Source organism: Paroedura picta, chromosome 10, assembly GCF_049243985.1.
Source record: "Paroedura picta isolate Pp20150507F chromosome 10, Ppicta_v3.0, whole genome shotgun sequence".
Lineage (NCBI taxonomy): Eukaryota > Metazoa > Chordata > Lepidosauria > Squamata > Gekkonidae > Paroedura > Paroedura picta.
Window position 1 is genome coordinate 48,818,055 of NC_135378.1, and position 24,772 is coordinate 48,842,826.

The 24,772-nt window shown below is 41.1% G+C and overlaps 2 protein-coding genes across 2 annotated transcripts in view; one reads left to right on the plus strand and one right to left on the minus strand.

Moving 5' to 3' along the window:
- CTSO (cathepsin O) lies at positions 1–10,519 on the plus strand. The gene is made up of 8 exons (XM_077300031.1): positions 1–378; positions 1,691–1,799; positions 3,308–3,441; positions 4,049–4,216; positions 4,935–5,056; positions 7,680–7,843; positions 8,881–8,973; positions 9,546–10,519. The coding sequence occupies exons 1-8, from the start codon at positions 211–213 to the stop codon at positions 9,578–9,580; spliced, it is 993 nt and encodes a 330-aa protein (XP_077156146.1). The 5' UTR covers positions 1–210; the 3' UTR covers positions 9,581–10,519.
- TDO2 (tryptophan 2,3-dioxygenase) overlaps positions 7,974–24,772 on the minus strand; it is a 20,719-nt gene continuing 3,920 nt past the window's right edge. Inside the window, exons 4-12 of the mRNA XM_077300030.1 lie at positions 22,053–22,123; positions 21,211–21,338; positions 19,590–19,776; positions 18,558–18,665; positions 16,461–16,572; positions 15,809–15,866; positions 12,810–12,889; positions 12,113–12,203; positions 7,974–11,243 (exon numbers count right to left, since the gene is read on the minus strand). Of these exons, the coding sequence (XP_077156145.1) occupies positions 11,090–11,243; positions 12,113–12,203; positions 12,810–12,889; positions 15,809–15,866; positions 16,461–16,572; positions 18,558–18,665; positions 19,590–19,776; positions 21,211–21,338; positions 22,053–22,123 (989 nt within the window). The 3' untranslated portion in view covers positions 7,974–11,089. The remainder of the gene's footprint in view (positions 11,244–12,112; positions 12,204–12,809; positions 12,890–15,808; positions 15,867–16,460; positions 16,573–18,557; positions 18,666–19,589; positions 19,777–21,210; positions 21,339–22,052; positions 22,124–24,772) is intronic.

Consider the following 24,772-nt stretch of genomic DNA (forward strand, 5'->3'; position numbering starts at 1 on the left):
TCCGAGCCAGGCCAGCCAGGAGAGCGTCGCTGCAGGCGCGGAAACCAGCCACGGCTCCCCGGGACTCCCTGGGGCTCCGCCTCGCCTCGCCTCCGCGCGCCCGCGACAGGCCAGGCTGGAGGAGGGGCCAGCGAAGCGAAAGAAGAGACGGGACCGTGTCCCCGTCCCCCGGCGGCTCAGAGCAGCGGCAGGCTGCGGCGCCGGCCCTCCATGAGTCTGTGGCCTTGGCTGCTCTTGTGCCTGCCCCCCGCCTTCGGGGACGGAGCCTGGCCCGGGACCCCGCGAGCAAGCCTCGGCCGCCGCCACAACTGCAGCAACAACAGCAGCGGCAGCGGCAGCAGCAGGCGCCTCGCGGGAGAGTCGGGAGCTGCGCTCTGGGTAAGGAGCGCGTCCACGGCAGGCCGAGCCTCCGAGCCGGCCTTGAGCTTCCCGGCGCCGACCCCGCCTTTGGTGCTCCGCCGCGGCTTGGCCAGAGCTCTTTCCCCACCTCTCCCCAGCAGCTGAATGTGCAGGCGTTCATGGAGTCCGCTGCTGGCCCCGGGCGCTGCTTCTTTTCAGGGAAATGCTACCTGCACTTGCGTACTGCGGAGAGCTGCTGCTTTTCACACTAGCGTTTCCAGCACAGCTTAAAGAAATGGAAAACTCTTACAACCCCCCCCCCCCTTTTTTTTTTGCCTTGAATTGAAATTCTGCCGCCGCTTCCCCCCCCCCCCCCCGACATTGTGTTATACGAAATTGACCCACGCCTTCCTGGTAAGACAAAAACTCAACCGTGGATTACGCCAGTGATTTCCAAGGGAGTACCCATGGGTATCATGGCATCTGCCACTGTTTCCTGCCACCCATTTCTGTCTTCCCCAAATAGGGTTGCCAGCTCCCATTTGGATAATACTTGGAGCAGGGGTAGTCAAACTGCGGCCCTCCAGATGTCCATGGACTGCAAATCCCATGAGCCCCTGCCAGCAAACGCTGGCAGGGGCTCATGGGAATTGTAGTCCATGGACATCTGGAGGGCCGCAGTTTGACAACCCCTGACTTAAGCTTTGGGGGTGGAGCCTGGGGGAGGGACCTCAGCAGGGTATAAAGCCATTGTGTTCACTTTCCATTTTCTCCAAGGAACCCAATGTCTGTCATTTGGAGAGCGCTTGTAGGTGATCTCCAGGTCCACCTGGATATTGGCAATCCTCTCCTCAATAAGTTTTTCTCCATTTAATCAGAGCAGGAGGTGCTTCAGAAAACCCCATGAGGTATAACCTTTTGACTGTAAGGAAAGATTCAAGTGGGTAGCCTGGTTGGTCTGAAGCAGCACAGCAAAACAACATCAGAGTCCAGTGGCACCTTTAAGACCAACAAAGATTTATCCAAGATGTGAGCTTTCGAGTGCAAGCACTCTTCCTCAGACTAAGGAAGAGTGCTTGCACTCGTAAGCTCACGCCTTGAATAAATCTTTGTTGGTCTTAAAGATTTTGTTCTTTTTTCTGTGAGGAGCACCTCTTTGGAAACAGCTGCCTCCATCACAGAAGAATGCTTGACATGAAACTTTTGAATATTTTGTGATAGGCATAAGCCAAAACTGCAGCCATTTTGCAATGGTTCTTCTCCATGTTCTAAAAATTCCAGTAGTGACCACAGGTTGTATCCATATATTAATTTTATGAATGCAGTTATTCTCTCTCCCTTCGTTTTACAGGAAAGTGTAAAAAGAATTAGGAATTTGAATTCATTATCACCAAGTGATAGCATCACTGCTTTCTATGGAATAAATCAGTTTTCCCACTTATTTCCTGAAGAATTTAGAGGTACATGGTTTTATAATGATAAATAATATGTTTTTATTGCTAATTTGCAGTAAAGTTCTGAGTCTATTCTTGCTTCTGTTGTGAACTCACAATATAATCCAGCGTTAATATTGGTTTACAAGGCTGTTGGAGGGATTGCTATGATAATGAATATGAAGTGTTTTTAACACTGAAAGTGTTATAACAAAGATTATTGTTAATAATGATAACTTTTTACTACTCTTTTTATTCATATTTACTATATACATGGGATGGGCCTGATAATTATCTTGCATAGATCGTGGATGCTCCTGTGTGTAAACTGCATGGAGCTTTTATTCCAATCCCAGATCGATTCAGTCCCTGCTGTCTACACAGAATGCGATTTCTGTTTTGATTTTGGCTGATTTAAATTTTCCTTCTTCAGCAAGAAGGAAAATCTGGAGTAACCCTACCTTTATTGTGCGATATCTTAGAGTGCTTTTAATGCTCAATATTCTGAGATTCGGATTGAGAAAGCAGGCTGTTTTGAATCTGGGCTCTGCTCTGTGGTAGAGAACCCCTGATTGGCCAAAGCTGATCATGTGACAAGCTTGCCTTAAAGGAGAAGCTCCTAATTTCTCTCAACTTCTGTCAGTCTTGGATTTTTTTCTCCCTCCTCTGCCTTCTTCTATCCTCTCTCCCTCCCCCCCTTCAAGAAAAGAAAGAGGCTCCCTGCTTGGCTCTTCTCCCACCCCCTCCCTCCGCTTCAAGAAAAGAAAGAAAGAGGCTTGGTTCTCCCCTCTCTCTTCTGAACTACCCCAACCACGTGAAGATGGGGAAGGGGGGAAGAGGAAGACCCTAGACAACATATATTTAATAGGTTAGATCCTGTAGCAAAAGGATACAGCTTGGGATTGGCACACAGAGAGCATACTAGATAAAGGTTGACTATGTCAAAAGACAAGTAATCTGTTTACTAAAAGAAAAACAGACATTTCAACAACAACAACAACAACAACAATAACAAAGCTACTAGAATGCTATAGTAGTTAAAAATGGTGGCCACTTATGTGGAGAACCACGTTTGATCACGACTCCTCCACATGCAGCCACCTGGGTGATTTTGGGCTAGTCACAATTCTCTTAGGACTATTCTTGCAGAGCAGATCTGTTAGAGCCCCACCTACCTCACAGGGTGCCTGTTGTGGAGAGAGGAAGGAAGGCAATTGCAAGCCACTTTGGGACTTCTTCAGGTAGAGAAAAGCAGGGTATAAAAACCAAGTCCTCTTCTTCTACCCACAGAAGTGTCATCTCTTGGGCTCACCAGGCAATGGTCCTGTATTATAGTTCTAGTTATATTTAGAGGATGACTGCAAAGCACAATGGCCAGCTTGCCACTCAGATTAACATCTTCAGCACTGCAATAACATGGGTATGAATTTGTGTTAACTGAAACTGAAAGAACATTAACTCTGAAACAAAATATCCGAATAAGTTATATTTGCACTGAAACCCAGCCATGTATAAGTATTTGATTTATTTTTCAGCTATTTATTTACAAAGTAGATCTTCTCCAGTTCCCAAACACATTCCAGAACCAGAGGGAACAAGAACACGCTTACCAGCAAGATTTGATTGGAGAGATAAAAATGCTGTTACATCAGTGAAAAATCAAGAAACGGTAAGTTCTGTGTTTCGTTTTTGCCTAATGTCTTTGTGCAGCCATTTGTGGATTCATTACACTTTTTTTTTGCTCTTCCTCCATCGACTTTCTTCTCCTTCCATTTAACCTTACAACTTAGTCTTTGTCCAACTGCTGCACTACCCTAGCTCTCAAGTGTTTCATTGACAACCTGAAATAATTAGATTATTTTATTTTTATTATTACTATTAATTTTATTTCTACACCATCCTTCCCCACAAGCAGGCGGTTTATAATAAAACCCAGAGATGGGGATTCTCTGGAGAGAGTCTGTTATTATTAGTGACAGTGTGTAAGAAAGAGCAGGTGTTGATAGCATTCACTTGAGTTGTATAGGGTGACTTTTCTACAGCTAGTAGCTAATGGGAAAACTGCTTCAACAGATGCCAGATTATAAAGTCACAGCAGTCTTTCTGAAAGCAACCCCAGAGTTGCCCAATAATTGGAAATATGCAGAGCAAACCCAGTCACCGTATAACATCAAATATAGTAATAAGATGTGATATTTAAATATTTTGAAAATAGGAATCTATGAGCAGGACTGCCAAGGATTTCTGATTTTCTTCCTTTTTCCTTTCTTTCCTAGTGTGGAGGCTGCTGGGCTTTTAGTGTTGTCGGCAGCATAGAGTCTGCTTATGCAATAAAAGAGAATGTTCTGGAAGAGCTCAGTGTACAACAGGTCATTGATTGTTCCTACAACAACCACGGTTGCAACGGTGGCTCTACAAACAGTGCTCTGAGTTGGCTAAATCAGGTAACTATTTCTCACAACTCCACAATCTCTGTTAATGAGGGACAGTTTTAAAAAATGGGTTTAAACTTCAAGTACAACAATATAGGCTAGATATCAGGAAAAAAAATTCACAGTCAGAGTAGTTCAGCAGTGGAATAGGCTGCCTAAGGAGGTGGTGAGCTCCCCCTCACTGGCAGTCTTCAAGCAAAGGTTGGATACACACTTTTCTTGGATGCTTTAGGATGCTTAGGGCTGATCCTGCGTTGAGCAGGGGTTGGACTAGATGGCCTGTATGGCCCCTTCCAACTCTATGGTTCTATGGTTCTATGATTCTAAAGAGCTGACAAATCTGAGAACTTTCAAAAATACTGACATGCTGAATGAAACTAAAAGTCAGTCTTCTAGTCTAGAATTTGCTCTCCAGCCATGGTTTAGGTGGGCACTTCATGGAACTTCACAAGGCTTGATGGAAACTGGCAAGGCATCTGATGGCCAGATAATTCTTCCCCCAATCCCAACTTCTGTATGAGGTGAGATCAAGATCAGTCTCAGGTTTATGAAGGCCTGTTCTGCCTCTTTCCCTTGCTGTCCAGAGAATGCCGTGCTTGAGCAGGCCAAACATGGGCTTGAAAGTGTTGATTCCATGACCCAGTCATACCAAGCCCTGCCATTTCCAAGGCAGCTTTTCCCAGTTTATTTCCATTGCATGACCTTCATGTTCTTTGAACTATTCTTTCAGACCCATGTGAAGCTAGTGAGAGATTCCACGTATTCTTTTAAAGCTCAAACAGGATTATGTCACTATTTTAGTTCCTCGGATTTTGGAGTCTCAATCACTGGGTACACTGCCTTTGACTTCAGGTAATACTAAGTCTCTTTATTCTTCTTTTCTCAAACCAGGTTATTGGTTCTAGAGACGATTATTAAAACTGACCATTGTCAGTAGCCCTTCACTTGGTCTGCATACTGTAAATTGGTCTGCTTATTGTGTTGCTATTATTGTGAAGTATACATAAACCAGTTAATCAGAACAGATGTTCTTCAGAAATGACATGTTTCTTCACAAGAGCCAGCTTGGTGCAGTGGTTAAGAGTGATGGCTTCTAATCTAGTGAGCCAGGTTTGATTCCCCACTCCTCCACATGTAGCCAGCTGAATGACCTTGGACTCATCACAGCCCTGATAGTGCTGCTCTCACAGAGCAGTAACATCTCAGCCCCACCTACCTTACAGGGTACCTGTTGTGAGGAGAGGAAGGGAAGGCGATTGTAAGCTGTTTTGAGACTCCTGGTAGAGAAAAGCAGGGTATAAAAGCCGACTCTTCTGCTACAATATATTCACAAGCTAGCCTTCAGGCATTGGTTAAGTCCTGCCTCTTTTCCACACTCATTAGTGACATTTGGAATTGCATCAATAATTCCAAAGGTTGCCAAGCTCTGGTTGGGAAATTTCTGGAGATTCGGGGAGGGGGGCTAAAGCCTGTGGAGGCAGGGTTAGGGAGGGAAGAGACCTCCACAGGGTGTGCAATGTCATGGAGTCTACCCTTCAAAGCAGCCATTTTCTCCAGGGAAACTGATCTTGATTATATAACAATTGTAATAGCAGGGAAGTTGGCACCCCTAATAGTTTCTTGTCTTCCTAGTATAGTGAATTCTGACGGCTGTACTTGCCTAGTAAATTCCATCCATTATTTTCTTGTAAAAACAGCAGAACAGAGTTGCTAACCATACTGCAAGACAGGTTTTAAAAGAACCTCCTGAAAGTGCAATGTCTTTCAAGATATGCATTACCTAGTTGTCCAAAAAAAGGAATCAGTACTGTGTGGTTTCCTCTGCCGTGTCTACATGGTTTATTTGCATGCAACTTGAGCAAACAGTGAGACTGAGTACAGTTTGTAAACGCCGCATGCTGTTCTCATTTGAGGTGCAGCAAAAATGCTTTTTAGACGGATAGAGTAGGGGGGGAAACACAAATTCCAATTGTAATTCCATGTATGCCTGCAATGATTGAGAAGAATAAGGTCATTGTATGTAACAAAAACAGTAGTGTGAGGGATTACTTTCATTTCCTGTAATTCTTGTTGCCTGTCAGATTAATGCCCTTTGAAACAATTTACAATGCAGGGAAGATTATTGTGACAGCCCGAGCTGTTGCAGGCAGTCTGACTGGGGAAACACATTTTGATGCTTGGCTGCTGGGTGGCAGGACAAACAGTGGGCGGGCTGGCAGCATCCCTCTGCAACAGATGTGGATAGCTGGATCAAAACCTCAGCTCTGCTTCACCTTCCAAGCAAGCAATCGATGCAGTTGTTGGCAATCTGGCTGGGGTTTCATGGGCACAGCTAGGTGGGAAGTTTGCATTGATCTATGCCCAACTACACAGCTGCCTCAGCCCTGCTTGCCAGGCTGAAGCTGTCAAGTCCCTATCCTGTCCTGTTGCAGCAGCTTAGAAGTAACCATTTCTTACAGCCAATTATGTAACCAGGGTTTTTATTGTCACATGGCCAAGCGATCCCTGATCTTTAACTTTCACAGAGGATTGGCTGATTAGAACCAGCTTGGCATAGTGGTTAAGAATGGTGGCTTCTAATCTGGAGGACCAGGTTTGATCCTCCACTCTTCCACAGGCAACCAGCTGGGTGACCTTGGGCTAGTCACAGTTCTCAGAGCTCTCTCAGCATCACGTACCTTGCAGGGCGTCTGTTGTGGGGAGAGAAAGGTGATTTTAACCCACCTTGAGGCTCGTTTGGGTAGCAAAAAATAGGCTATAAAACCCAACTCTTTTTCTTCTTTCACAATTCACTCCTCCTGCTAGCCTCGTCCAGAGAAGAAGAAAAGAGGAGCTGTTTTTTTATACTCAACTTTCACTACATGAAGGTGTCTCAGAGCACCTTACAACCACCTTCCCTTCCTCACTCCACAACAGACCCTGCAATGTAGCTGTGGCTGAGAGAACTTTGACAAGACTACTTTGTGAGAACAGCACTATCAGGACTGAGACTAGCCCAAGGTCACCTAGCTGGCTGCATGTGGAAGAGTGAGGAATCAAACCAAGCTCACCAGATTAGAAGCCACAGCTTTTAACTACTACACCAGCAAATAATCCTTTATTATTATTATTATTATTATTATTATTGTTATTATTATTATTATTATTATTATTATTATTATTATTATTATTATTATTATTATTATTATTATTATTATTATTATTGGGTTTCTAACCCGCCGCTCCCCTGAGGCTCGCAGCGGGTAACAACATGTTAAAACCTCATAAAACCCCTAAAAAACAATCCCCAACCCCCCCCCCCAGCCCACCCTACCTGATGGCGGCGGAACTATCCGGGAAACCAGGGGTCACTGCTGATGTAGAGCTTTACTCAGCCCAAGGAGTCGAATTCTCTCCAGGCAGCTTTGGGCTGGATTGTAGCCTAATTTGATGCTAGATGACTTTCTGATTCTTAGGGTGTGTGTCTGTTTTGCAGTGGTCTTGAAGAAGAAATGATGCAGATGCTTGTTAAACGGGGTCCTTTGGTGGCAATTGTAGATGCGCTTAGCTGGCAAGATTACTTGGGTGGCATCATACAGTACCACTGTTCCAGTAGAGAACCAAATCATGCTGTACTCATTACTGGCTTTGATACAACAGGTAACTCTCCTTCTGCTCCTCTTCAATTATTATTATTGTACATTGAAATTCAGGTCCACCTCATTTTCTCAGGGAGCAGTCCTCTTGATGTCACTGGTATTTGCTTCCATTTAATAAGTATTCTCACAAGTTAAGTTTGCACACTGATCAACTGCTTTATTACAATCCAAGATCAGAATGCAGACATCCAAAATTACATAGCTGTCATTCATACAACAAATGGTAAAACTATTAATCATATAAAACTATTAAAATATCAATATTCTACAAATCTATACATAAAAACAACAGTAAATTAACTGGGAATCAGTTTCTTCTGCCTTATTGAGCAAGCCGCTGCGCAATATTTTGCTACATTAAAGGTAATTTCGGTAGAGCTATCAGCCAGGATAAGACAAGTATATATATACTGGTTTGTTGATACCCCAAATGTATCAGTGTGGTTTTAGAAAGGCCAAGTTGATGAAATATATCTTCCATCTTTCTCACTCATCTGAATTGGTAAGTATCTGAGAAAATTAGGGGAGTTAAGCCAGAGGGGGGAAAAAAACTTTTCTTAACCCAAAGAAAGTTTGAAACAAATGGCACCTTTAAGACTAACAAAGATTTATTCAATGCATGATCTGTTTACTAATTTGCTACTAATTTACTTTCTCCTTTTATCTATACTCTTATGATCCCTGTTCCATTATCTGAGGAAGTGTGCATGCTCACAACTTGAATAAATCTTTGTTGGTCTTAAAGGTGCCATTGGACTCAAATTTTGTTGCACTACTTCAGACCAACACGGCTATCCACTTGACTCTAAGTTAAAAGTTTGGTAACAATTAGAATAGTTTTTTTATTGAGTGGATTCAGTTACCAAGCCAGAAGATTCTTCAAGTCATAGCAAAATACTGTATACACTTTCGTCTAAATTCTGAAACATAACTGTAGTTTAGGTTTCTTTGCACTGCAAGAATGAGGCTCTGATGAAGATGAAATTACTGCCTTTGTTCTTATGGCTGACATAAAGACTTATGGAGGTTATTTTACAGGTAGCATCCCCTATTGGATTGTACGGAACTCTTGGGGACATTCATGGGGAATAGATGGCTATGCTCATGTTAAAATTGGGTCCAACGTCTGTGGTAAGTTGAGCAGAAGGTATCATGATTAGTTAAACCAGCTATTGGAATAGGTGGAACTACAGATGTATTACCTGGAGGGTCCTGTTGCAAGAGCTCTTTCAGTTCTCTGGGCGTGTATGTTCTCCCTGTCCTGAGGTCAAATATTATGTAGTAACACTGAGAGCTGTTTTACATGCCTGCCTGATTATTTGCTTATATGCTAAACTATATCCCATTAAAGCTGATAGATCTGAAGTTAGCCACTTAAGGATTGCTGCCTTTGATTAATGAGTCAGGAAAAATTGATACAATGATAATAGCATTGCTTATTTTTCTAAAACTAATTGTCATTGTTTCTAGTGCAATGATTAGACTCATTCACAGTGGCAGATTTTTGTGGGGCCACTCTATAAGAAAAATCCTGAAGATCCTAATCAGTCATATTTAAGATGTTAAAAATAAGGATTAAATACTCATGCAATACAAGGGCTAGGGAATAAATGAATGCAAAAAAAATTTTCCCCCTTTTGTCAAGAGCAGAGGCTCCATTTTGGTCATGATGCAATGGTAATCTTGATTTGTTTGCCTTCTAGGTATTTCTGATGAAGTTTCTGCTGTGTTTGTGTGAAAAACAAATTGGCCTGAATGAAGGATAAGTAGCAGTTTTTCTGATCTTTACTCAGCTTGAAGGCATTTTGTTCTTAAGAAGAAGGGGCATTCTAATGAGCTTTGTAACTGTGGCAGGGCCTGGGCCGTGCGTCATCTTCCATCTTGTACTACACAGACATTCACGGCTGGAAAATAACAGCGCCATCCTAATCAGCATTACACAGGGGTCTTCAGATGGGTTAACTGTGGCACTGTAAACGGCTGTTACTGAGCAGTCCTGTATATTTTCAGTTCAGGGTACAGTTGGCACTGGTGCCGTTCTTTTACTTGTCCAAATGTTTCTAACTGAGAACTGGACCTGAATCAGGGCAACTGACTTCATCAGGTTTCTATTGTGGCCACAGGACAGTCACTCTCTTCTGCTTTAATTCCCTACCCATCAGATGGTGACAACAGTGATCCATCTCCCCCAGTCCTAAAGGCAAACTGCAACAGCTGAAGTCTGAATCGATTCGGAAAGGAAGCCAACTGCCTAAACAGAACTTTTATTCAGGTGACAACTGGAAAGCAAACTGCAAATCAAAGTAGAAATAATTAGTGTTACTCCTTCCTATGCAACTGCTGCCGGTATGGTTCCTTCCTCTGCACTTTGACCAGTTTTGTAAAATCCTGTTTATTTCCTAAGCCATCTCGTGGGGAGAAAGGTGGGACATATTTTGATCAATAAATAATGTTTGTGTATTTACGGCAGCACAATGATTTAAAGTTAGCCGGCTTGCTCAGGAGTGGGGGGCTATAAATCAAAAAAAGTAAGAAAGACTTGATGAAGGAGCCTCAATATTTGTCATAGTTTTAACAGTCTATTTTTGAGGGAAACATTTCTGTATTGTACCTGAGACATTAAGATATTTTTGTACATATTTGCTAATTTTTATAATAAAGATGGTGATTACGTAAACATTTTTTTCTTATGTTGCCATTTTTAACCTATTGGGCATTTTAAAAAAGTCACAGAAAGCAGCAGTGGAAACCCAGTAAATGCTGCTGCTTCGGTATACTTACAGTGCCATTCTAAGCAAAATTACACCCTTCTAAGTCTACTGAAATTAATGACCCCTGATAGACGTAATTTGGGGGGATAGCATTGTAAGTGCATCAGTATCCTTTTGCCATCACATGACTCTTTGGCCCAAGAAAAGATTTGGCTGAGCCTTCCTACCCCATAAAACTGTCCCCGTACAATAATAACATACAGGGAAGTGGAAGTTTGCACAGAAGAATAAGACAACATGTGTACATGGAACGGTCTCTATGTCTCTCTTATTGCCTTAGCACCTTGAATCCTCATAGTGAACAAGTTTGAGTTGTTTGTGTGTGTTTAGTTTTTCAGAGTCTGTATGAAATATATTTATGCTTCATAAGGTATATAATATTTTATATAAATAATATAAACATGTACTTTACATAATATATGCATAAGGTATTTGATTAAAGTCACTTGTCTTCAAGGATCATCCAAGGATGTTTTTTAGTCTGAATCATCACTGCTGAAATAGGAACTGTCACAATATTCTGCTGTGTAAAGAAATTTATGAACAGTTGGGTTCAGCTTTGGTATCCAGTGTCTTGGTACCAAATATGTTGAAAGATTGAACAAGTCAACAAACACTTTGTATCTGTCACTGTAAAGAAAGGAAGAAATGCATGAGCTTGCATTGAATGGATGCTTTCTTGTTTCATAGGTGCTTATTGACATGATGTATAATCCAAACTTACACAGACCATGATTTTGAACACTTTTGTCCCAAAAGCTACCAGGAAGACAACAGGTTTTACCCACATTTATTTAACTATGATATGATATGTGTATTCTGTTTCCAGGGCAAAAATTGGTACCCAAAGTGGATCAGCATTTTATATATAAAGGTGATATTGGCCACACCAGTGTAGTCCAATTGGTTTCTTAACTCCTGGCAATTAGTTTTATAGGTTAATTACACATTCCTTCCTATGTTATGACCTTGCCCCTGCCAGTTAATTTCACTGGAAGGTGTTATTTATGGAGAAACCAGTTTTTGTCTGTGTGTACTTTCAGAAATGTTCAGTGTGTCATTCCTCAGCCATATGGGAAAGCAGCATAAAAGGTAAAGGTAAAGGTATCCCCTGTGCAAGCACCGAGTCATGTCTGACCCTTGGGGTGACGCCCTCTAGCGTTTTCATGGCAGACTCAATACGGGGTGGTTTGCCAGTGCCTTCCCCAGTCATTACCGTTTACCCCCCAGCAAGCTGGGTACTCATTTTACCGACCTCGGAAGGATGGAAGGCTGAGTCAACCTTGGGAAAGCAGCATAAAAATCCAATAAATAAATAAATTTTTACTTAAAGAGTTTTCAAGCACAAATTTGACAGCAACCTACTAAAGAGCTTACACCTCCTCAGTGTCAGAAGACCAGTGAATGATTTAAGTCAAGGGACTGCATCTTTTCCTTGTGCATGTGTGTTCATATTCATCAAAGATGACAAAGTTCTGCTGGGACTCATATTGACTTACCTCACAGTAGAGCGTAGATACTGATACCCAGATGATCCTCCAGTACCCGCCTTGCTCCCAATCATTCTGTGCACCATACACACATGGTTATCTAAACGCAGGGACAGTTCTTAGCACATAATTTTGCAAAGTAAAGATTTTAGTATGCATAAATTTCAACGTTTAAACTGTCCATTGTCTACTGATTTCATTATCCACACCTTTAATTAATTAAGTTTCTGTTTAATTTCTGGGCTGCAATACTGCTGTAATGCAAATCCTTGTTTAGAGCTCTAGTAGCAAAAGGGATGACATATATTATGTTGGAGATTTTAAAATAGTTAAAACCTTTTAAAAACCCATCCCTGGGCATGGGGGGGGTTCAGGCTGGGGGCTTGATAGGGAATTAATGTGTTGACTCATAACAGTCTCCCAAAGAAAATGCATATGCACAGACATCCCCATCTTTTGTCTCAGAACCACCCCCATTACACTAGTACCAGCTGGTAGGGACTTATTTCTATCAGAAAAATGGGATGGAATGGACATTAACTTCCTTACGCCCAGCACAGTAGCTCTGATGCTAATCACACACAGATATACACATATCTAGGAGCTGCTTTTTCCAGGTTCTTTTTTTTTAAGGATAACAAAAGTTCTGATTACAGATCTCTCCACAGAAGATGTTAACACTGGATGCACCACAGGATGAACTTACATCTCCATTTGGTCATCAGCACGTCTATATCCATAAGAGAAGTGAGGAGCTGAAAAGGAATCTGAAAGCGAGGTTCTTCTCTTGGGTGGGGGTGGGGGTGGGGGGAATAAGCAGAAATCAGTATTTCATTTTGTTTGTTTGTTTTGCACTTGCTTATTTAAAATATATTAGAAGCCAAACCAAAGTTATCAACACACAACTGTTAAAATACACAAATACCGTAATTACAATTAAAATTGGTTATAATTCTCAAATGTGCAAAACAAGAACAAAGTAGCTAAACAGCATTTAAAAGGAATAAAAGCAAAGGTGGCAATCCACTACTTGTCACAACAATGTGTTTTTGTTTGTTTTAATGGTTATGTGATATTACTGTGTGTTGTATTGTTAGCTGCTGTGGCGGGCTTTACAAGGGCAGAAAGCAGGGTATAAAATATCAATCAAAATATTTGTCAATATGTCTATATCTTAAATAAAACCTAAATAGGTCTGGCTTCTGTGTTGTTTTATCATAATCTTATTGATTGATTATTTTAAAATATTGATATTGTACCACTCTATAAAACTATATACAAAGGAGTTTACAGTAGAAAGTAATAAAGTATATGGTAAATGAATAAAACAAAGTTAAATAGCCATCTATATGCGTAAAATCATGACCATACGCCCTGACAAACACTGAGGGTTTTGAAGACTCCTATTGGTGGAATCTCCCCCAATCGGGGCCAATCACTACTCTTGCTAAGGATTCTGCAACCCCCCTCCCTTTAGCCCCTGACTGAGGCAAGGAAGGCATTTCCAAGAGCAAGGCAAAGGAGTCTGTGGGCTTTCCTTTTGAAGGGGGAAGGCTTTCTCCTTCTGCCTATCGGTTGGTTGGCTGACAGGGAGGCCACAGAAAAGCCCCTTCTCACATAAAATCACCTAAAACCGCAGCCTGAAATGATACAATAAAAATACCTTCAATAAATCTAAAAGGGTTGACCAATAAAAAAGGAGCATTTGTGGGGATGGAGTTCAACAGGATAAGTGCCACTACTGACAAGGTCCCATCTCTTGTGCCCACCCATCTAGATTCAGAAGGGGAGTACGGTATGGTGGAACCTCTAATTATCTTAATTAGGAGACATATATATTTTTAAAATTTATTCTTGGATTTATACCCCCTTCCTTCTGGCTTGGGACGGTTTCCAACATAGGTTAAAACTACAATAAATAAATTATAACAATTGTTAAAATTATTAAAAGGATATTAAAAACAATAAAACATACAGCTGTATGGGCAATCAGAATAATAATAGCATCTTGGCTTTTCCAGGGGGTGGGGCAGTGTTTAGTTATGTCTCCTAGATGTTCATTGGCCCCAATGAAATGCCTGGCAGAAGAGCTCCATTTTCCAGACCCTGCAAAACTGTTTTAGTTCTGTTAGGACCCTCAACTCTTCCAGGAGCTCATTCCATCAAATTGGGGCCAGGACTGAAAAGGCCCTGGACCTGGTTGAGGCCAGACGTACCTCTCTTGAGCTAGAGATCACATTGTTAGCCACATTGGTTATTTTGTTTGTTTGTTTGTTTGTTTATTCATTTATTTAGATTTCTATACTGCCCATTTCTTTGCAGCTCTGGGCGGTTTACATTGAACATTCTATAACTTACATGGAACGTAAGTAACATCAAAGCAACTTTCAGTAAAGCATCACAATACCACATTTCTAACATAAATAACAATTAACAGTAACATTGGGAGGTTAATTATTTCAGTCATGGGGGGGCGTCTGGGGGAACCAGCAGGTGTTCTGAGCCGGTTGGCCTCAAGTGAATGCCTAGTGGAAGAGCTCCCTCTTGCAGGCCCTGCAGAACTGTGGAAGTTTGGGCAGGGCTCTGATCTCCTCAGGGAGCTTGTTCCACATGGTGAGGGCCAGGACCAAGAAGGCTCTGGCCCTTGTTGAGGCCCAACGCGCTTCTCTGGGGCCAGGGATCCGCAGCCAGTTGGAGGTGGAGCGTAAGACTCTTTTGGGGATATAGGCAGGGAGGCAGTCTCTCAAATATACTGGGCCCAAACTGCATATTCCACTGGGAATGCAAAATAAAAATCTTGCAAATAAATGCATGAATTAATGCATGCTAGACAGATAAAAGTTCATGCTGAGAGGCCCATCTCTGCAAGAACCCAGTTGCTGATCAAGAACAGATGGTATCCCTAAGCCATCTTGCACATAGCAAAATAAAGAAGTGTAGAAGCAGTTCTCATAGTTGGGCATTATGTTATAGGCAGAAAAATAGGTGAGGAAAGACTAGCCATGCTTGATAGGGGTCTCAGACTGTCACCAACGAGGTACTAAGGAAATGATTCAAGTATGGAACCTGATAATGAAAGGCAAAAGCTCAAGCTAAACAGAGAATTGCTCTCATGATTATGTTCCCTTTACTCTTTTCCCAGAAGTTCCTGAGAAGAAAATTCATATCAGATCTGGTGACACTAATCTGGAAGTTAGGCTCAAAGAATTTTATATAAACATGCATGGGATCAGGCTACACATGTGACACACCTGCCTACAATTCCTCTGAAGTACATCCAGCTAAGTGGGCTTAAGTTTTATCCTCATTGACTGCAGGTAACTACAAATATCTGAAATGCCGGGTTGTTTTTAATTCTAAAAGGCATGCAAACAAACAGTGGGGATAATTTTTAAAGATAAGCAACACTTTAAGCAAATGGAATTTTATTTAAATAAATACCAATGGAGGAGGGGTCCAAAAATTGCAACGCAAATCTATCAAAATTTATTGTTTTAAACTACCAAGAAAATAAACATTGGGAGTTTAGAACTCTATTAAACTGCATAAAACTATATTTTTTTAAATGTTGAAGATATTTCTGTCTAAAAAATCCCAAATATCCTTGCAAGACATAACAATATTTAGGAATACTTCCCTCAGAGGGAAAAGAACATTTCTGGGAGCAAAAAGGTTTATACAAATGAATGACTTTTTATAAAATACCTGTAAAAGTAGATCATTAAAGCTCCTTTCATTGCTTTATAGGACAATCTTCTTTCACCTGCAAAAATAAGATAATTTTCTTGTTTTAAGTTCCTTGTTTTGTTAGATGCTGGAAATTCCTACGCACATTAACAGGCCTAGCACAGTAAGTACTTAAGGTGAGGTATACCAAGAGTTTTTCCAGTAGGGGAAGGAGTAACCAGTCAGTTTGATCACCCATACTGATATCCTGCCCTCTCCCATACCCCTAATTCACAAAATTAATTGTCCCCAGCAGGGATAGTCAACCTGTGGTCCTCCAGATGTCCATGGACTACAATTCCCATGAGTTCGTGCCAGCGAATGCTGGCAGGGGCTCATGGGAATTGTAGTCCATGGACATCTGGAGGACCACAGGTTGACTACCCCTGGTCCCCAGGATGACTACTCTTTTTAAGTAACAGGATGCAGATACAGGCTCTCTTAATTCCATGAACATTAGCATCAGTTAACATATGTATGTTCTTCAAGAAGAGAGATATCTCACCTGAATCCTCAACAGCAAATATGTAATCTCCTGATTTACTCAAGTGCTTTGGAATCTCAAATCTATTTATGCATTACTTAAAATATTAAGTATTTTAGCTTGTTTGCAAGGAATGATTACACCTACCTTTGCTAAGAAGATGTTCATGCTGTTTTTCATCAAACAATGAAATAAGCACTTCCTTTTGTTTCTTAAGTTCTGCCATTTGATCTTCTTTTCTCTCTGTGTCTTCTTTGGCCTTTCAAACACAATATTTTTTAGAAGATTAAAACCTTTCCATTTTTTGTTTCTATAATAGATTTTTTTCCCCCTTCAGTTTTCCTTTCTTTTGTCTTAAAGATTAATGTATATCCTGTTCAACCCATCTTAGGTAAGTCATATCTTCCTGCAAGGGGCGTTACCATGACTTTAAAAACCACCTCAACAGGTAGGTAGGAACTATTGCTAGTTTCCAATTCCTACACCATTATTGGTCCATTACTGAAGTCTGTCCCAAATTACAGTCTGAAGTCTGTTCAAAAATGATATTGTTTTTTAATTATTCTGACTCAGACTGCTGTTCAAAGCAAGGTCATTCTCTTCGCAGCACTCTTGCAATTTAGTTCACTTTCTCTTTGAAACCAGATGACTGAGGTGTGCTTTATATTGGTCAGGAAGCAAACCGTCTGATTTCCATTCCTTTCAGCTGACTAGGATTATTGAAACCTACATTGTGGTTGGCCTAGATTGTTTCTGCCTGTCAAATATACTAAAACTGGTGGACTTTCTCCAACTGTTTCATAGATCTAAATCCTGGAAAGTATTTTCATATTACATTTTCATGTACAGTCACATGAAAATGTTTCTATAAAATTACATAGAAACAGCCACATGAAAATATATTTGATTCCTAAGACGCATTACAAAAATTAAGACATGAATCAAACAAACCCCCATAATGGCCATTTGTAACCAACATGATTCCAAATGTGCCATATATGAGAACTCATCACTGAGTACAAATATGCAAATGTTAACATGTGATTCCTTCTTAAAAGTCTCAGTTCACTAAATGGACAACCATTGGTCTCATGGTCCCTAACAGTGGGAATAGAGGTTCAGTGAATGAGCTAAAGATGTCCCTGTCATCAAAGAACTGCTACATATTTGTCATGAAGACATAATTTATGGGCAATCACTGATCTTGAAACCCATATCCTTTAAAAGCTAAAAACCTGATTCATATCTGCAGTCACCTGTTTCAAAAGCAGCAATGTATTTCACCAATGTCAGCATATCTATTTCTCAAGTGTGAGCAGATATAAAGGTAAAGGTAAAGGTATCCCCTGTGCAAGCACCGAGTCATGTCTGACCCTTGGGGTGACGCCCTCTAGCGTTTTCTTGGCAGACTCAATACGGGGTGGTTTGCCAGTGCCTTCCCCAGTCATCACCGTTTACCCCCCAGCAAGCTGGGTACTCATTTTACCGACCTCGGAAGGATGGAAGGCTGAGTCAACCTTGAGCCGGCTGCTGGGATTGAACTCCCAACCTCATGGGCAGACAGATTCAGACAGCATATCGCTGCCTTACCACTCTGCGCCACAAGAGGCTCTTGGCAATGTGGATATGTAAATCCACAGATCAGTCCCACATTAAGAGAAATGTTTTCTCTCCAAATTTGGAGGTCACCCCAGGTTTGAAGGAAAAGCCTAAATGTTGTAAAAAAATTATATTGGGGAAATTAACCTCTCCAACAGTAACATTATATATGCATGTGCACAGATTACATCCTTGAGCTGCCAATGCAGTGGCAGGGGGTAGTCAACCTGTGGAAATAGAGATAGCATGTAGGGGGGGAGGCAAAAGAGAGACTGTGTGTGTGATGGGCTGGGGGACAGAGAAGGAAACTGATGAGCATGGAAGAGAAAAATAACAGGAAAAAGGATGGCAGTAAGGAGAAAGTGAGAGACTGAGAGAAGTAGGGAGAAAAAGGAGCAAACAAAGGTAGGAAGAATGGAACAGCTGCTTCCACAAATTTTTTATAGGACCCAACTTGTATAAAATGTGTGGCTTCTCCAACTATGGATGAGGTCTAGTCACAAAACTGGATTACCCTGGGAAGCTACAGGATTCTGTTTCAAGTGGCCCCACTTATGGATGGCTAAATTTATTGATCAGCCATACAATACACCATGAACAACAACTTTAATTGAGTGCTACTTTGTTTAACAAAATGATCAGTACCTGCACCATTGCAAATTCTTCTTCCAGTCCTTTAAGGACATTCATTTCAAATTTCCCCCAGAAATTAAACCCTTCTGGCTCGAGTCCTGGCGTTCTTTCTAGCCATGCCTTAAAGAAAAAAAAAACAGATTAATTCTTACATTTTGATAGCCATGGTTGTCTGAAAAGAATGCCCACATTCAGAAGCACTAAAACTCCCAGAGCCAGAATGAAGCATCAGGGGAAGGCCTCAGCCTCTCTGCCCTGTTGTTGGCCCTCAGAAGGACTGGTTGGCCACTGTGTGAGACAGGATGCTGGACTAGAAGGACCACTGGTTTGATTCAGTAGGGCTCTTCTTATGTAATTACATATATTGTATATTGGGCTGTATCCAGCCAGTTCTTCCACTCATTCTTATTCTCCACTTTATTAAAGGCCTTGTCCCACATGAATACTTCCCATGCAGGTGCCATAATCTCTAGCATAGCCTTTTCAGAGGGCAAGGGAATATCCTCTTCCCTTTTTCCATTGGGGGAAAAATCTGGTTGAGTATAATTCATTGTATGGTAGCTAGCTTTGATAGTTTGTTAATTGATAGTGGCACTTTTGACCATGTTTCAAAGGAGAGCGATTTGCTTCAGATAACAAAATTAATATTCTTGAAATGTGGATCAATTTCCACGCACATCTTGGCATACAAATGATATATTAGACTAGTTCTGAAAGTATTCCTTCTATCTATGTCTAGTAAAGTTAATGTCGGTTCTTCACTGTTTCCAAAAATAGATGGCATTGTTGATGTTTGCCTTGTGTACAGTTGTAATTAAGAGAAAAGCTTTCTCATAATGTTAAGGCATTTTAATTGACCTACAGCAAACAGTGTAGATAAGAATTTAGAAATAGGCTGCAAATACCTCGTATCTTTTAGACAAAAGGGATTTAGATTTGTTCTGCTCAGCTAAGGTCTTGGCCAAAATAAAATGGATATTTGTAATTTGTAACATATTGCTAGAACTGCCCTGCAGGTGGTCATCAATTAATAGGAAGCCTTACTTCCACTAGCTGCAGCAGGGTTAGCTCTTGCTCAGATTTCAACAGTAACTCATTTTCTTTTCCTTTGAAGTTATCCCGGTAATGTCTTCTGTTGTATGGGACTCTCAGGCTCTGCGGAACACCAATCTTATTCTCCAGCAAGCGAAACTGTAAGCTCTGAAAACCTGATGCTGGACTCAAATAATCTCTTTAAAGACAGGGAAAAAGAACAGTTTTGCAATGTAAAACAGTTTTGCATTCGACTGAGGTTAATCTGACCCAACAACTTCCGTGGGTCCCCCCTCAAGACACACCCTCCCTGCGCTGAATGATTCTGACTTCCCTAGGGGCTCTGTTAAAGTTGTTGCTACTGTTATTTGTTCAACTGGACCAGTTGCAGTATTTGTTAACTTGCATCCACTGTTGAAACTGTTCATGATATATTATGTAATAACTGTTATTTATATATTTGATTTTCTATGTACCCCCATGACGTTTCATGTAAACTGCCCTGAGCCATATGGGAGGGTGGTATAAAAAAAATCTAAGAAATAAAAATAAAAATTAAAACTGCTTTTGAGGAAACCAGTTTAGTAAGCAAAATGTAGCACTAGCATGTTTCACTGCTACTTTATGAAAAGTAGCTCGGTTTTAGCTAGGAAAGTTCCTGGAGCCAAAGCATGGACTGCTGCACTGAGATGCATTCCAGAAATTATTACGAACAGCCTGCCATTTTTGAAAGGAATGGGCACTAGATCCATCTGTGCAAAAAGCTTTCAGTTACTTCCACTCTTGGCATTCAAAACAAAGCAAGAATATCTGTATAACAGGCACTTTCCTCGTCTTGATAGATTGCATGTGAGAATGGAGGAGGAAAAATGATGTTCTAAGCCATTTTGAGTCCCAACTGGGTGGGTGGGAATGGGATGTAAATTCATAAATAAATGCATGAATTTTCACTGCATTTAGGATGTCACTGTAAATCACATGTGATCCATCTAGATTGTGATCTCTGCCCTGTCTGGCAGCATCTCTTCAGGGTTTTGGGTTTTCTAGGATTGCTTGACTAGTTCCTGTTTAGAATGTTATGAGTTTCTTTTTTTCACATTTTTTGTTCTGGTTCATTTAATTTTTTAAAAAAAATTCTGAATTAACTTTTCATGACTTGCTTTTAATTTTTCCCCCTCTTGTCATTTGATTTCTATTATTTCCCCATCTCTTCTTCTTGTCTTCTGACTTAACATTGGCCACCTTGCTTTAAAATGACTAAAAATAATGTCAATTCAAAATAGTTATAATAGGGATAGTAACAGGAATATCTTTTCAGCTCATTATTTAATCAGTTAAGAACCAAGTAGACACTCTGTTTTTGTTTTGTTTTGTTCATTCAGCAAACTGAATTGGGTAGTTGCAGGTCAAATTCTCCTCTATATTTTAACACTAAATTGACAGAATTACTGAACATATACCTTTGGTGTATCCAGCTTCTATTAGCCAAAGCTTCTTTATTTGAACAATCTAATCCTGTTCACTTGAACAGTCTAAACCTATAAAGTTTAATGTTGACAAATTGCAAACTAGCCCCAGGGGGTTCCATGCCATGAGTATTGGCACCTATGAATGAATCAAAGGAAGAATTTACCTGAAATCAAAGAAGTCTAGGGCTGTCATTGTTTCAAGAACAGAAAACTGTTCCACAAGTAGCTTAAGGATCATTGCAATTCTGTGCATTCGAGCAACGACCTTCAACATATTCCGTTCATCTCTCACCTTAGTGGGAAGGAGAGAAAAGAAAAATAAATCTCAGGACTCACTGACAAGACAGAGCAGGGAATAGCGACTTTGTTTTGATCATTGCTTCTCATATAATTAAGATAGCATTTAACCCACATCTTGCTAGTTAGGTTTTATAAGCTACTAAAGGGTTACTGTATGATTTATACCTGTGTCTTCCAAGGAGAAATTTGAAGTAATTGATCAGATTTAGCACAAAGTCCACATCAACTCAGGCATTCCTAAATCCTTCTTAGGCTACAATGGCAGCCTAATCCTTTGTATATTTATTTGGAAATCAGTCCCACAGTATTTTCTGGGACTTACTCGCAACTTGGTTTCACCATACTAATTAATTGTTTCCCAACTAGTTCAGTTAAGTACCTTTGAGATCAGTGAGGCATATTCCTGAGTAAGGAAGATTGCCAATTTACAGCACAAGCCTATGAATGCTTACTCAAACATAAGTCACATCCAGGACTTATTCCCAGGAATACTTCTCAGGATAACGGCCCTCAGCAGTTAATGAAACTGTTATGTTTTATTGATTTCAATCTGGTTTGGAATTGCCTAACAGAGAACAATTTAGCACTACAAATCTTCTTAATGCACAGAAACCTCAGGAAAAAGCTGAATTTCAGATATTCAGTGTGATCAAAAGCAGCCAATAAAGGAAATATTTTTAAAACAATATATTTTCATACAACTTACGTGACCATTTTGAAATATCACTCGGACAGAATCCAGCTCCCACAGGATCTGCTTGAACCATAGTTCATAAGCTACAATTAAAGACACACACAGGGATAATTAATTTAGGCAAAATATCAGAAAGTTATACATCTAATTTCTTGTAAAATTGTCATATAAAACATCTCCTTAATGTTTTTCTGTGCTTGAACACCCTTTTACCCCAATCCTCTAAGGCAGATTAGAAGGGCAACATTCCTGAACACACTCATACCAACAGCTGCAGATGCACGTAGACTGCCAGAGTGTCACAGAGAAATGCTGGTGAGGTTGCATTTCATGGGAAAGAACTATGTCACATGAGGTATTATTATTATTATTAATTCAATTTATAGCCTGCCTTATTCCAAAGTTCAAGACAGGTTACATAAAAGCATACCCCATTAAAACTCCTCTCCTAAAACCAGCAGCCCCAATTAAAGCATCGATAGCTTTCCTTCCCTCCCCTCCCCCCACAGTCAACCATCAGAGGGAGTTTACTCAGTGACATAGCATAGCCTGAGGGGGCCCAGTGATCTTAAGAACCTGGCCTCAACCAAAGAACTGATGAAAGAACTCCATTTTACAGGCCCTATAGAATTTGACAGTTCCATCAGAGCCCTCAGCTGTCCTGGGAGCTCACTCCACCAGTTCAAGGCCAGGCCTTTTTCTCTGAGGCCAGGGACCTCTAACAGATTCGTATCCACAAAGCAAAGAGCCCTTTAGGGGTCATAAGGACACAAGTGGTCCTTCAGATTGGCAGGGCCCAAGCCGTGAATGGCCTTAATGACCTTGAACCTTGAATATAAATGAGCCAGTCATATTTGCTCAGCCTAACCTGCCCCACAAAGTAGTCACAAGGATAAAATTGGAAATGAAGAACCATGCATGTGATTTGGAAATCCCTAGGAGAAATATGATACAAATGTACTAGTGAGAAGTGAAGTTTAGCAAATACATTCATTGGGGTGTGTACATCAATACTAAATAGGAGAAATGAAAGCTATGAAAAATTGATTACAGAATTTGTTTTAGACAATTATAACCTGCTCTTGTCCCCAATGAGGACACATAGAGCTTTCAGTATAGTTCTTACTTCCTCCATTTTATCTTCACAGCAACCCCAGGCTGAGAGAGAGTCTGAGAGAGAATGGCCTAAATCACTAAGCTCTAGTGACAATGGGGATTTGAACCAGGATTTCCCAGATGATAGTCTGATACTCTAATCAGTATACCATACTAGCTTGTCCTAGTGAAGATTTTTTTCTAGTGAAGTTGAAATTCAGAAGTAGTAGAACACGGGGGAGAGGGAATGCATGCAATAATAAAAGAAAGAGGGTATTCTGACTCAAGATACTGGAGCAAGAAAATACTTCTTGGAGAGCCTGGAGCTCAAAAAGTAAAGCACAAAAGTTGGAGTCATGCAAATTGGTTAATCCAGCAAGAATTCCCTCTCAGACCAAGGCTATGAGAACAGCAGGCCCACCTGCTCTGGAGGCAACATCCAGGACTCAATTGTCAAGGCTTAACTGGGCCCAGAATCCTTCAAAGAATTACATCCTCTGTAGCAACGGTCTGTCCAAAGAGCTGAAGCATTGATTGTCCACCCACCCCCCTCAGTGGAGGAAGGGGTCTCCCATTTCCAGGCCCTGTCTGGTGGAGAGACTAACAGGAGAAAAATAAAGGCTAAGGCTAAATTGTAGGCTTCACACAGGAAGTGGTTTCATCACACCAGTGACATCTGCAAGAAGCAATGGTATTTCAGCAAAGCTTTTGCCCAATACCATAGTGTTGAAGTGACCTCACAATGTGATGACTTCACTGTACAATGCCAGCAAGTTAGCCTGGACCTTTCTCTTTCTCCTGATAAGTTCCCGGCCCTAGGGAAGCACGCCTAGCCTCAACCAGGGCCAGGGCCTTTTCGGTCCTGGCCCCCACCTGGTGGAATGAGCTCCCGGGTGAGCTGCGGTCCCTGCGGGACCCTTTAACGTTCCGCAGGGCCTGCAAGACGGAGCTCTTCCGCCAGGTCTATGGTTGAGGCTGGGGCTGCCGGGGTACATCGACTGCTCTCCCCCAGGCTTCTTGAACATCGTTGACCTCCTTCTCCTCCACCCCCCCTTTTTTTTAGGAATGGGGGTAGGAAGGGGATCTTATTATTGTGCTGCCATGTTGTGACATTTTAAAGTCTTTTAATGGGAGTTTTAATGGGTTTTTAAGACATTGTAACCCGCCGCGAGCCATTTAGGAGTGGCGGGAAATAAATCGAAATAATAATAATAATAATAATAATAATAATAATAATAATAATAATAATAATAATAATAATAATAATAATAATAATAATAAGTCCCCCATGTCCTCCACCAGTTGACAGGAGGGACCTGGCAATCCTATTAGCACAGGGTCTCCTGTTGGCTGCTTTTGCACGGGCCTTCTGTCTGCTGCTCCTGCTGGGATAGTAGAAAAATTTGATGAGTTGGTGATCCTGTATCTGTCCTGGCCACCAGACCACATTCATTCCTTCTGAATCACATGGTAGATCTCCCAGTAACAAAGTCTCAATGTCAGGCCATTAGCACATGATCTTGAGAGCTAAGGGCTCAAGGTCTTGACTGTAGGCTCTTGGAGCATGACCTGAGGACCCATGGTTTCTGGGTATGAGGGAAACTCCAAGCCTCTGGATCTGCCTCAGACAACTGTTC

What these genes read in the sequence shown, in the direction of transcription:
- CTSO (XM_077300031.1), top strand. Translation starts at nt 211, where the DNA reads ATGAGTCTGTGGCCTTGGCTGCTCTTGTGCCTGCCCCCCGCCTTCGGG. An exon ending in CTCTGAGTTGGCTAAATCAG is followed by an intron (nt 4,217 to 4,934) that starts GTAACTATTTCT and finishes CTATTCTTTCAG; the next exon opens with ACCCATGTGAAGCTAGTGAG. An exon ending in TACTGGCTTTGATACAACAG is followed by an intron (nt 7,844 to 8,880) that starts GTAACTCTCCTT and finishes GTTATTTTACAG; the next exon opens with GTAGCATCCCCTATTGGATT.